General features: G+C 52.1%; 4 protein-coding genes across 4 annotated transcripts; 1 reads left to right on the forward strand and 3 right to left on the reverse strand.

The window, feature by feature from the left end:
• Positions 1-1,353: 1,353 nt before the first annotated feature.
• Triagg1_1179 (uncharacterized protein) lies at positions 1,354-2,227 on the reverse strand (the record flags this gene model as incomplete). Its single annotated transcript, XM_062895220.1, has 3 exons — positions 1,354-1,847; positions 1,920-2,058; positions 2,141-2,227. 3 exons carry the CDS (start codon positions 2,225-2,227, stop codon positions 1,354-1,356), a joined length of 720 nt encoding a protein of 239 aa, XP_062759518.1.
• Positions 2,228-3,368: 1,141 nt separating this feature from the next.
• Positions 3,369-5,096, reverse strand: Triagg1_1180 (uncharacterized protein; the record flags this gene model as incomplete). Its single annotated transcript, XM_062895222.1, has 3 exons — positions 3,369-4,040; positions 4,103-4,998; positions 5,072-5,096. The coding sequence occupies 3 exons, from the start codon at positions 5,094-5,096 to the stop codon at positions 3,369-3,371; spliced, it is 1,593 nt and encodes a 530-aa protein (XP_062759519.1).
• A 1,155-nt stretch (positions 5,097-6,251) lies between these two features.
• Triagg1_1181 (uncharacterized protein) lies at positions 6,252-8,448 on the forward strand (the record flags this gene model as incomplete). The annotated part of the gene is made up of 2 exons (XM_062895223.1): positions 6,252-7,602; positions 7,790-8,448. 2 exons carry the CDS (start codon positions 6,252-6,254, stop codon positions 8,446-8,448), a joined length of 2,010 nt encoding a protein of 669 aa, XP_062759520.1.
• Positions 8,449-12,199: 3,751 nt separating this feature from the next.
• Triagg1_1182 (uncharacterized protein) lies at positions 12,200-12,671 on the reverse strand (the record flags this gene model as incomplete). The annotated part of the gene is made up of 2 exons (XM_062895224.1): positions 12,200-12,494; positions 12,619-12,671. The coding sequence occupies 2 exons, from the start codon at positions 12,669-12,671 to the stop codon at positions 12,200-12,202; spliced, it is 348 nt and encodes a 115-aa protein (XP_062759521.1).
• Positions 12,672-13,698: the final 1,027 nt, after the last annotated feature.

Genomic DNA, 13,698 nt, shown 5'->3' on the forward strand with positions numbered 1-13,698 from the left:
ATCCGTGCTATCGTGACCATCGTCTTGTTCGCTGCAGCAAGGGTTCAATGTTCTAAGAGGCTGCCCACTGACATCACCCTCTGTTCTATGTGTGTCACCGTCGTCTCACACTTCACCAGATGCTCAAATGCACGTTGGCAAAATATGACAGCCCACTAAAGCAATATTGAGATCTTATGATATATGCTGGTACACGGAAATTTATGCCTCAGAGACAATAAAGCAGAGCGTGACTTGCCAATCACATCACCCTAGCTGTGTGATAATGCATGTCCCAAAGCCACAACTGAGGCAACCTCACAGATGACGATCTCAACTACCGCCACCAGATCCCGCCTGTATATGACATATGACACAATGTACGTAGAATGTCTCACTCTCTTCGCAGGAGCCGGGGAGGAAACGAAATGAAAAAAGAACAGCAAGGCGTATTAGATTACGGTAAGCAAGATGTGTAAGGGATCATCCCATACCGTCAACAAATATACCGTGCCTAGATTTGAAAAATCATGAAAATAAGCCATCACTTTTGCTCCGAGGCGTATCCCCGCCGCACTGAGTTAAGCAAGGGAGAATACAAGAATATCCATGTGAAAAACCACAGTCCTCTCAGCTTCATACACGCCCCCCTCCATCATGTTTGACCTCCGTAGGCTTCGCTCTCTCCCGTCTTTCCGAATACCCGGTATCCGCAGCAATTATGCTTATGCATGTCTCTTGACGTCTCACATCTCCGCACATAAGTACGATTCCAACACGGTCGAGAACCTTTGTTTGCTGTCGTGTGCTTGACACTGCGTACCAGCAGGTGCCGTCATATTACTAGGTACATGGGCGACCAGTGTATGGCGTCCACGCAAAGGCCTCTCAATCACATCAGTCTATACCTATAAATTTCAGTATCGACCATAGGGGAGGCAGTTGGGGGGGCGAACTGCTGGCCTTTTCTGCTCAAATGTGCCTCACGTTGATAAGGGGACGATTTGTAGCATGGATACTACGTGTACTTGTATCGAAATTATCAAAAAATGCAGAAAGACATAGTACAATAAATGAGTGACAATATGAGGATTGATGAGGGGCCACCAAGGGAGAGGAATCAGCTGAAAGCTGAAAAGAATTGTGGCCCCCATCTACTAGAGAGCCAGGATGGGTTTCATGTAAATCTTGGTGACAAAAGCAAAAAACACAAACGCCAGCGCAGCAGAAAAAGCAAAGCGCAGCAAGGAAAAGAAAAATGACCCAGATTCGAATACGAAATCCTCCGCAAATTTGTCTCCAGCCCTCTCCTTTCAAAAGCCGCCGGGCTTGAATGGTGCACGCCACTTTGTGCCGCCTTCATTGCTCTCCTCATCAATGGGAGCTCTGAGAAGCATCATCCGCAAAAACAGCTTCATCTTGATCATAAACGCCATCATAGTAAGAGCTAGTATTGGGGTTGCCCATGGTATAATACCCCCCACCATAAAAAGGAAAGCCAAGTGGAAGACCGTACTGCTGCTGCATTTGCAGAGTGCTTCGCAGACTCATGCTAAGAATGAAGTTGGCAAGAGCCAAAACATCTCCATTTGCCCGCGCCGGTGTAGTGTCTGCAAAATCAACAGCATCAACCTCAGTCTGGGGAACGCTGTGAGTGCGACTGTGTTGTGGCATGGGGCCCTGAGCCGGCGACTGAGTCTGCCTCAGTGCCGTTCGCCGGCCCCGGCTCCCCCCGGCGAGGCTCAATCTCCGACGGAAACGCGCCGCCGCCGGGCTCATATGTCTGATCCTGATGTTTACACATTCGGTTTCGTTTCGGCCATCAATGATTATACATCGATCTTTGAATGGCTGGTTATCCATGTATGCTGAATCGTCCAAGGTTAGTTTATCACGCCATCAGCTCAAGGTCCTGTTATTAGACCCATTGAGCAACTCACTGAATGCGCTTCTAAAGTTACTCTTCCCCTTGAGGCGGATCCATCCCGAGCTACTGACTGGAAATACCTCAACAAAGTCGACATCACAAGATGCTGAAACCCAATCTTTGACTTGTTGCCAGGTCGAATTAAACGGCAACTGTTCGCCACCATGTTAGAAGAATACCAACACTGAAGATATGGAATAAGGCAAGCAAGATGGGGTCTGCTTTGTGACGTACATTGGAAAAGAGAATATAATAGTCCCCAGTCATGTTGCCTGGTTCAACATTCTTAAGGGACGTTGTAGAGTTCCCGCTGTTTGGCATAATGAGAGATAAGGAGGTATTGAGGCTTTGTATAGATGTGAGAGAGAAGATAGAGTTGAAGTTTGATAGCCCAACTATTGGGGAGAAGGAGTGATATTTATAGAGAAGTCCGCATACAGACAGCGACCTTTGGCTAGCAGCATAGTAAGTGTCATTCGTCATGTCTTAGGCTAGAGAAAGTAGCTTGCCGTATGTTTGTTCCAACTCCAAGCTAGCTACCGGCCATTGGCAGTCAAGCAGACCTCAACTCACAAGTTCGTCTCTCCCTCTTTGTCTAGGCACCAGTTAAAGTTCGTAAAGTCGTAGGCTCCATCCGACTGCTGATACGACGCCGGCAAAGCGGCAGCAGTCCGTCGACAATCTCCGACTCAGTAGTCCCGTCATGAATGATATGCCCCCCGGCTTGGACATGTCTCAAGTGACGACACTGGGCTGCGTAGCGTTTAAGTACGTGATCGAGGATCACCAGACCCAAATCCAGGAGGCTGGGATGGCATACGCTCACACTATGGCGTACTTGCATAACATCGGCTCATCGCCTGCAGGAGACAGAGCAGGCCCTCTCAGCCTATGCATGAACAAGAGGGCGAACAGTGATAACCCGGAGCAAACAAGAGCACTGTATGGCATCCATTGGCTTCATTGGTCAAAGAGCTGATATTGGAGACCGGGCCGCCTAGAGGGCTGAGACGCGGCGCTTTTATTCTTTCATAATTTGGTGTGAACGCACATTCCAGCCTTTGAAGCGGAAATCCCGGTCTCCTTTTTGGCCATGGTCTGTCGTGGCTTGTTTCGAGCTTGCTGTATGGCCATCCATGCGGCCCCCACGAAAAAAATAAATAAATAGTTTAGTATAAACATTCTCTTTTATTCTTCTTCCGCCATGCATATTCAGAGCACCCCCTTGCGCCAACTTGTCCTTGCAAGGTCTTACTATCATTTGGCACCCATGGCTGCCAAAACGCCACAACTCAGTTGGACGGAGCTTGGTGCCGTAGCGCATACGCATCGTCTCGTGCCCGTGTATTGCAGCTTGGTTGCCAGTGGCGGATATGTTGGTCATTCATTTCCTTTTAACTGAGTCCCAATAGTGATCAGGCGGAATTATACACCAAGGATCATCATATATTGCTCCAACATATTACGCCCTCTCAAATTTTCTGAAGGAAAAGGTATCATCTGCAACCGCTGTTTCATCTGCATCGACCATGGCATAGTCAGAAGATGTCGGGCTATCATACTGGGCGTTTCCACTGTGGTCCACGGCAGCTTGCTGCCAGGGATTCTGATCCTGGCCAGCATTAGACGGAGACAGCAAAAGGTAGTGCTGCGCGTCAGAGACAAACACGATGGGAAATTCAGTCTCGCGGTTGATCCATGCAACCTGTGCTTTGCCCACCGCTTTTCCCTCTGGCAAGATGTCCTCTGGTACAAGAGGCGTCGGCCCATTAGACAGGGGATCCCAGATGAACGAGGCTCCATGCTGCGCAGGGTCTTGCGAAGTAATTAAAAGGAGCTCACGGGAGCTTGCATGCCACCGGAAGGAAACAGTGGTGTGGAAGATGAGGACGGCTCGAAGCTCGGCCGCAATGACATCCCAGATCCATAGAGTGCATGGCGAGTCCTCCAGTCTTGTTGCTAAGAGGTTTGAGGATGCATCAAATGCAGCCAATGAGCAGCCGGATTTGGCTTCAGCGGTCACAGACTGAGCATCGGTGGCAGGCCCCGGGGGTGACAGTACCTGAGTAGCCCTGACAAAAGTGCGGGTGGCTCGCGCCTGTGGAGATTCGGCTTCAATCTTCTCTTGCCATACCTGAGATGGGCTTAGTATCACAAAGAAACTCTGGAAGATGCTGTGAACATGCTGTAGCTTACCTGGAGAGTATCCTTTGGTACTATGGTGGCCGGATGAGGCAACTTAAGGTGTGCCCTCCAAGACGGTGTACGGAGAATAGTAACATCCCTACTGTAATCTCCAATGGCACACAGCTCTGTATTAGGGCTCAACTGACAGATTTTGATTCCGAGTTCCAGATCGGCGTCTGGCCCTTTCAAAAGGTTTGACGCTGTAATGGTACGGAAATGCTCGCCATCAGCCGTGTAAATGAGGAGGCGGTGGCCCTGAGCAGGTGACTCCCAAAGAAGAAGCCACTGGCCATCCGGGGACCAGGTAACTCCCTGCGCATCAAGCGTCTCTGGACACCAAGACCTGAGCACTTGCCGACTGACGGGATGATGGAGGCTCACAATATCCCTGCCACCAGACCGACCAAGTAACGCCAAATGCCCGGATTCTGGGCGGAGGGACAGGCCTCGTGATGCAGACACAGATTGGTGGAATTTGGGACTCTCAATCTCAACCGCACCAGAGCCGCACACATCCATGACTACAAGTTTTAGTCCAGACGCGGACCAGGTTAGGATCTCCGTATCTCGAGCTCCAAACTGAACTAGGGACGGCTTCCCACCACACAGAGAGCTGTAATTGCGAACTGTTGCGTGAAACGTAGAAGGATGAAGCGCCCCAAATACATCCAGCTGATCGGCTGTGGAAATGAGAAACTTGGAGGACGACGGAGCCCACAGCAGAGTAGGTACACTCGCTGAACCGCCTGTTGCCGAAGGGGCGGGTGAAGATCCAGATCCAGCGGACAATTTTACGACATTGGTGACCTGCAAGGTCTCAGTTGAGCGGACAAGCACCTCCGAGGATGAGGATAAGAGGGTTGCAACAAATCGGCCATCCGGACTCGGCCTGCAGTGAGGCGAAGCTGCGATGTCCAACGATTAGGTCGTCATTCAAGCGGTGGAAAGCATTGGGAGTGATAGAACATGCTTACATACAATCTAAAGCTACCAGGGACTGCATTATGGGCGTTCAGATTGCACTGTGGCCACTTCGTGTAGTTCTTATACGACAGGTTGTCGTATATCGGTTCAGAAGCACAGAGAGAGGGAGACTGGCAGGGCGTCTCTCCCTCGCTCAATGTTCGATATGGGTGTCGTTGTTCAATGATTGAAATCAATGTTCCTCTCTAATTCCGTCGATTCAGTCCAAGTTTCGCCTGCACTCTCTCCTGGAGGTAATGCCAACTAGGTAATGGAGGCTGAATGCTGAACTGAGGGCTCACGCCTAGGTAGGTGGTTTTTCCCTCCCGAGTGAGAGGGACCAGCAAAGCGGCAAAGGGACTCCAGCAGACAGTCGTTTAGCCGAACAATATCAACCGGATACCAAAAGACGCTCACGCGCAAAGGTACTCGTACAAGTAAATTGGCGCGGCTGTGGGATTGTTTTCTTGATATTGCTCCGTTGGCGAGCGAGCGAATGAAAACGGGAAGAGGTTCAACTAGCGATGCCGGGCGGAACCATTGAAGCCAGAGGGTGTGGTGCAGACTGGATGGGAGTCTCCGGTACCCGCCCCAACGCCCGAAAGTGCCCTAACGCACAGGTACTTTGCACCTGCAAGCGCTGTAAACCTTCTGAACGCTTCCAGCTAGCGCCCGCAGCTCCAGCTCCAACTCGCCTGGGCTAGCCCGTTCCCCTCATCTGCTAGCACCTTCAGGTAAGCATCTAGGCTTTATCGTCATGGTTGCATTATCGCACTCATGACCGCGGAGGCGAAACTCTGTTCCTTTTTCTTTTTCCTGTCTCAACCCACCAGGTCGAAACAAATCCTCTGCTTTTTCTGCAACCTTTTGGATATACGAGTACTCGTGCAGCTTTGGGTCATACCACAGTCGTCCATTGATTTGGTTCGACCGGTTGTGCGGCGGAATCTTGCTACTCTCAGGCCCGGGTCCCGGAAGTGCACAGCAGCTCGCTCTCCAGCCCGGCTTCTTCTTCTTCTTCTGTACAAATATTTTCGCATTGATTTCCAACCAAGGTCTGCAGAAGCATGGCAAGGGAATAACTCTACAAACAGGCTACCGCATATTGAGCCTTTCTATAGACAACATCTACCGCCTCTGACCAGTTGGCCACCAAGTACAGAGTGCAGCCGGCAGCCAATACTTGCACTTCCACATGTCTCGGCGCGCTTTGCCATCAGCTCTGGGCCAGATGAAGTCCATACGCTACCTTGCGGCTCGGCTGCCTTCGAGCGTCTCGCTTCCACGGTCATCTGTTGGCGCCCTAGTCTTGACACGGCATATTGCGTCAACCTCGGCGGCTGCCGAACAGCCAGAGCCTCAGCCAAACCATATGATACCACCACCTCCTCCGTCTCCAGGCGTCCTTTCGCGCCGGGATCGCATCCGCGATGCTAAGCCCTTCTCAGACTTTCTTACGGACACCTTTCACCGGCAGCATGACTATCTGCGCATCTCCGTCACTGAAAGGTGTAACCTGAGATGTCTGTACTGCATGCCAGAAGAAGGTGTTCCACTGTCTCCTGACAGGAATCTCCTGACGAGCCCCGAGATTATCATGCTGTCTTCCGTCTTTGTATCACAAGGTGTGTCCAAAATCCGGCTCACAGGAGGGGAGCCCACGGTAAGGCGAGACATCTTGCCTCTCATGCACCAACTTGGTGCGCTACGCCCATACGGGCTCCGGGAATTATGCATAACCACCAATGGCATTTCATTACACCGGAAGCTGGACAGCATGATTGAGTCTGGGCTTACTGGAGTAAATTTGAGTCTTGATACCTTGGATCCATGGCAATTCCAAATCATGACAAGGAGAAAGGGATTTGATGCTGTCCAGAAAAGCATCGACCGCGTCCTCGAGATGAACTCGTTAGGTGCCGGCGTCAAGTTAAAGATCAACTGCGTTGTAATGCGTGGCCTCAACGACCGGGAAATCCTCCCCTTTGTCGAACTGACTAGAGAGAAAGATCTCGAGGTACGCTTCATCGAGTACATGCCTTTCGACGGCAACAAGTGGAACAAGGGTAAAATGTTCTCGTACGATGAGATGCTGGACGTAATCCGGGGCAGATATCCCGACTTGCACAAGGTTCGTGATGAAAAGAACGACACAAGCAAGACTTGGAAAATACCTGGGTTTGCAGGCCGCCTTGGCTTCATCACAAGCATGACGCACAACTTTTGTGGCACCTGCAATCGGCTCCGGATTACGAGCGATGGCAATCTCAAGGTCTGCCTTTTCGGAAATGCCGAGGTATCCTTGCGGGATATCCTGAGGAAATCCAACAGCGGAGATCCCATAGATGAAGAGGCGTTTGAGGCCATGAAGCAGATTGAGATGAACCGCCGGCAAGGTCTCGCCGGCAACGAACTTCCATTGGGCGTGGCACCAAACGAAGCTGAGCTGCTCGACGTCATCAGAATAGCTGTCAAGGGGAAGAAAGCAAAGCATGCCGGCCTTGGGGAACTAGAGCACATGAAGAACCGGCCGATGATATTAATAGGTGGGTAATGAAGCTGCATAGCATATCCCCTGAAATCAAAAGCACGACCAGGAGGGTACTCGTCTGCGCCGTTTCGTAACTCCTATGATGTCGAAGCGAATCGGAATGAGAATGTATGATATCACCTACCATCCATCATCGACCTTTGGTATAACATGGCGATGTATGCTAAGTTAATCCATGATAGATCCCGTTCCACCGACACTCACCACTATGCCGCCTAGAGCACGGCATCTAATCAGTCGTGCTATGCCATGGTCTGGGGCACCAGCAGCAGCTACTCCCGGCTATCTTGGACAACAGCAACAACTACGGCGACTGTCTAGCTCGCAGAGCCTGAGAAAAGACAAAGATGACAAGAATCAAAACTCAGCACGCCTCACGCATGTCTCCGACTCAGGATCAGCACACATGGTCAACATTTCAGAAAAGCAAGTGACGTCGCGCGTAGCCACGGCCGCGTGCGCAGTGCACTTCTCAGACGACACGGCCATCAAACTGATACGGGAGAACCAGATGAAGAAGGGCGACGTGCTCGGCGTCGCTCGCGTTGCCGGCATCATGGCGGCGAAGCGCACCCCGGATCTCATCCCCCTGTGCCACCCCATTGCCATTTCCCGCGTGAGCGTCGATCTGGAGGTCGTGGGGAGTCGCCAGATCGAGATCCGGGCGACGGTCTCGTGTGATGGGAAGACGGGGGTTGAGATGGAGGCGCTCACCGCGGCGTCATCAGCGGCCCTGACGGTCTACGACATGTGCAAGGCTGTGGATAAGGGGATGAAGATCGAGGGGCTCCGGGTCGTTCTCAAGGACGGGGGGAAGAGCGGCAGATGGGAGATGCCTTGATGTATGATGCGTGATGTGCACATTTACATGGATACGGGATGCAAGGAATGCTAGCAGCTATCCATTGTTGACGCCATAGTAATCCGTACTCTTTTCTCTTTTCCGGGGAAGAACAAGAGATCAGCATAGCAAAAGAATGGCGAGTTGAGTTTACAAGCAAGTGGGTGACAAAGAACACCGCCGCTGATCACATATAAGTCTATAGCGCCAGACCACCGGTGTTGTCTATCACCCACATAATAACAAGCCAGTCTTGGTTCTCACCTTGCAGTAGAATAAAATCACCAATGGATGCGGAAAACAATGTACGAGTACAAAACCCTCCCCTCCCATTGTCGAAGTAATTGCTCGTGAACGGAACAATGCCTCCGCCGTTAGTCCTACGCGAGACATCCAGCCAGACTGGAGCAACATGGGACACCATTGGGCATCTTTACCGTATCGGTGAGCACAGTTCTCCTGGCGGTACCTCGACAAAAGTAAAAGTCGATCTCTCTCGATAAGGTCGCCCCTCAAAAAAGACAGGCCAGGGCCCCCTTTTTTGACGATCATTGACCCCATGTGATTGACATACATCCATCTACAAGCATGAATCATAGACTTGTTCTGCAATGAGGCCCCCCCCATCTCACCAACCATCAAGACCAAGACGAGCCAACGGGCTCCCAACAACGCAGCAGCGACATGCCCGAATGACCTCCCACAGGACGCCTATAAATGAAAAACGAGGCGCCCGGTCTGCGTTGTCAAATATGCATGTCGAGCGGTGAGGAGGACTAAACAAAACAAGGTAAAATCCTAAGAAAAACATGCTCGCCAGCGGCCACACCTTGAGGCCAGTGTGGATGGCACGTTGAGACCCAACCGCTTTGAGGCCCTACAGAATGCATGTATGTACGAGTATTTCCCAAGTTCCCTCTTCCAGCTGCCCCTCCTCCGCAAGCTGCAGTGCGACGACGATGCGGGATAACGGGCGGAGAAAGTTGGCCCCCCCTTTGGCATTTTGGTTCTCAGCAAGAACGGGCAGTGATTTGGCATTCTCCAGCTTGAGGCTGCAGCGTGTGTGGCCAGAAGGCGCAGAAAGGGATCTGCCAATCACAGTGCTCGTCACTCGTATTATATCACAGACATTGAGATGACAGGTATGAAGCCTTGGTAAAGCATAGATGCACCAATAGCAGCGTGGCGATAAGGCGGGCATCAAGTCGTGCAGGCGATTGCCCCATTCGGCAAAGATCAAACCAACGGCAGAGAGTTACTTGAGGCGAAAGAAAGTGTGTGGCGTTTGGCCGGGCTGGCCATGATTGACAGCCATTCCGAATCCCCGTACGAGCATGTACGAGTACCTGTACAGTACCAGCAAGCAATACCGAAACTGATGCCTTGCAAACTTGCAACCACATGGCAGCCTAAGCTCTCCCGTGCCCGTGGCCCTGGATTTGGCACAGCTCTGCTCCGTACGCAGCACGACACCACCCCGTCGTTCCTCTCGCCGCCAAGGGGGCAGGGCAAGGCATATATCGAGCCGGAAGATTCATCTGCCGCACTGCAACGTCCTGGACGCGGTTCGTTGGGAGACGGCCCATGGAATGCTCAATGAGACGCTCAATGAGACGCTGGAACAAGCAGAACGATGCACGAAGCTTCCACACATGTCCACCGGAACGAAGGCGGGGTTAGCCCGCTTCTCCCGTGGCTCAGCGATTCGTGGCAGCTTGCAGCTTGCAGAGCGCAGAGCCCATCTCCACAGCTTCGCTTTGCCTCTCTGACTGGGTGGGAGATGGTCTCGAGCACGAGTCGTCCCTGCGGTGAGGCACGGGGCCAAAATAAACCATGATATCTTCCCTCAACAGAATATGTACCTGTATGACTGCATGTACATGCATATGCAGGCGGAGACTTATGACCGTAGTATGTACTCTGTACTCGTCCCAGTGCGTCCGCTCAAGGACAGAAGAGAGAACGTCCACGGCCGCCACGATACAACAACACTGAGTTTGTTGGTTGGCCCATATGGATGACGGCGTACCAAGTACGAGTGCCCAAATGCCACCTTTTCCGTTGATGCGGTGCCTAATTCAGAAGAGAGGCCGCCATATGTTTGTTGATCGAACTAGATTCCCACTGACGGGGCGCCCGTTGTGGCGAAAGGCTCTAGTGAGCTTCGAAGAACAAACCGCGAGTCAAGCTGGCTTCTGCTTGCCATTACTTTCTGCGTCCACTTGGCGGGGGAGAAAAAAAACCGTGAATACTGCCGCCGTATGGCCCGTGTGGGTTTGGCTTTTTTTCCCGGGTCCTGCCACTAGACCGGGTTGTCCGTGCCGAGGGTCGTCGACATGGTCGTTAAAACGATGACCAGGATTGGTTCCGTCTCTCAATAAAAGACCGGTAGGAGAATAGACAGGCACGGTATTATGCTGGCGGCAAATACGGTAAAGGTAAACACTTGTTCCTGGCGGGCTTGCGGCGGCCAGTGGCAAACTAGCCAGCTGATTTGGTTATGCAAGATCTTCGCAGAGCCGCGCTGGAATATTGTAGTGCTTCCATTTGACGCCCCAAATCAACACCGTCTTTCTGCATTACCTGGCGGTGTACTCGTATTCAGTGTAATGGACTAGCAGAGACGGTGAGAAGGCATGAGATGGGGGCCCTGAGCTGCAACGACGCTGGAACCGGAGACCCAAGCCGGTGCAAAGGACAGAGGATGAAGCCGACCAAGATGCCAAGCCGAAATTGTTTCACCGAGGTCGTCGGAGCTACAAGTATGCCATGGTTTGATGTTCCGGGGTTTATTTCCCTGGGGCATCAACCATGTACGAGCACCCGTAGCGCAGCGACTTGGGCACCCTACAGAACCTGGAACACTCCGGAGCATATCCGAAGCGAAATACTCGTACAATGTCGCGACGTCGGCTGTCTTGCGGCAAATACAGGAGCAAAAAGCAGTGAATCGATGGCTCAGTGTGTGTCGGCTGTCATCCGTGGCTGTGCTCCGTGCTCCGGACTTGCAGGGTCTCTATGCAGTTTCCCGCATAACAACCATGTCAATAAAACGAGACGAGCAAAAAAAGACTCAAGGTTCTTGTCCAGGAACAGGAGCCAAGAGGCTACGAGCGAGAAGATCAACACGCCGAGAACTTTGTGGTGGGGACTAGGTAGTGCGAAGGCCGTTTTGGGGTCTTTTTTCTTGGGGGTGGGGGGAGGAGCACTTTTGGGGCCAGAGAGTGGCATCGCCGAGAGGGTTCACGCGAAGGAGAGAAGACGTCTGTCTTAGTAGAGGGATGAGGAGGGCAGTGGGTGAAGTTATGATGATGAATGGTGTCGAAGTGAAAAGGGTGAAAAGGTAAAGCATAGGTAGCTGAGTTTGCTGCAAGTTTGGCTCGGGAAAGGAAAAAAAAGAGAGAGCATGTGAATGTGGAAGCTAGCAGTACCAGGCAGGTACCTTAGTACAGGCGTCTCAGCACCTAGCACTGCCGATGCTTGCGAGAAGCGAGAGCCCTAATGTCCGTGATCACAGACGCTTTAGCCGTGGCCCGGCGGTGACAAGACACATCCATAGGGTACGTTGCATTGCCATTGCCACAAGCCGATCGAGATGCTGCCGCTCCCTGATGCCAATCTTTGCCGATGTTGCTCGGCGTTGGCAGGACTGATGTGATGTTGTCTGTCCGTCTACAGAGCATATCAAGTATGTACTCGGTACATAAGGAACTCGTACGGTACGGCAACTTCCATTGCAGCTCCAGGACCCCTAAATCCCATCTTGGACAGCCAGGCCGCTTACATGCCAATCGGGCGGATACCAATGGGGCGACTCTCGAGTGCTAGCGGGCGAGTTGACAGAACTCAATGGCGTCTGCATTCTTTGCACGTTGCTTCTGCCGTTGGTGCTGCCGTTGGTGTTGCCGCTGGTGCCTGTGGCGCTCCGCTTCACGAGATTGGCGCTCGTGCTGGGAGATGCTCGCGCTGGCCGTAGGCGCTGGAACGGCTTAAACGATGGGCGATGGACGACAAACGGGGCGCGCGTTTTGCGCTGCAGCCAGGCGCTGGGGGAAGGACCAAGCAGGTAATTAGCGCTTTTCGTTGGTCGATGCCGTTTCTGGGTGATACTCGTACTGACTTGTACCTACACGAACGGGTACGGGGTACCTTTGCCAGCCTTACATTCACCGGCGCTGCAGACGGTATCCTGTACGCAGACCGGCAGCAAGCACCGGGTTCATCGCGAGGCAATCGAGGACAGGCTGAGAGCGCAAAAGGGAAACAAGGCACCTGCCACCCTGGCTCGTTAAGCTTACTATGACGAACGAGGTGCATTTGAGGCCGGGGACCCCAAAAAATCTTCATCAATTTTGACATGTCACGGCTTTGGGCATGAGATTTAGCACGGATGGGCCGTTTGTACTGTAGTGCAGAAAAGTGCTGTGCAGTCCGGCCGTTCTGGTGCCATCAGTACTTGACATGTAAGCTCAGCTGAGTGCTGATTTACCTTTGCCGGGTTATGCTTACTTGTTGGTATCGGCAGTTGCAACTACAGAGTGCGAGAGAAAAAAACATCAATGGATCAACAAACAATCGAAACTTTCGACGGCCCAGGCTTGGGTAAAAATAAATCTCGCCTTATTGTTAGCATGCTGCCTTAGCCCATGTGGGAGTGGCCGAGCGGGCCAATGGGCTGCCCACCAATTCAATCAATCCTCCCCAGAGGCCCAAAGTTCCGTGCCACACAACTGGAGCCAAACGCCGAGAGGGACACAGACCCCGAACAAGGCCTGGATTTGCTTGTCTGAGTGGCTCTCGCAGCGTAGGACGAGTTCGTACGAGTACACATGGATCAATATTGAGTACGGAGTATGGAGTATAGAGTACAGTCCAGGCGTTTACAGGACGGTGCTCTTCTCTGTGCTCCGTACGATTCCCTCATCCAGACCCAGACCCAGACCCGTCGTACATACCTACGAGTACAGGTAGTACTAATTACTCCGTAAGGCCAGGCCAGGTAGTTGCCTTCAATACTACCACGACAGAACGTACATTAGCTCCTCTGTGGCCTGGACGACGTGCATGAGACAGGGAAAGCGGACAGAGCTGCATAAGGTAGCAGTACTAAGGCAGTTGGGGGGGGAGGATACAGTACTGCTCGCAACTTTTCTTCTTCTTTTTTACCTCGCAATCAACAAGACATTCATATTCATGCTCCGGCCAACTGCTGCGCTTGTATTACCAGCACCAACCTTGTTCTTCCAGATA

This window comes from Trichoderma aggressivum (genome assembly GCF_033847375.1).
Source record: "Trichoderma aggressivum f. europaeum strain CBS 100526 chromosome Unknown scaffold_003, whole genome shotgun sequence".
In the NCBI taxonomy this organism is placed as follows: Eukaryota; Fungi; Ascomycota; class Sordariomycetes; order Hypocreales; family Hypocreaceae; genus Trichoderma; species Trichoderma aggressivum.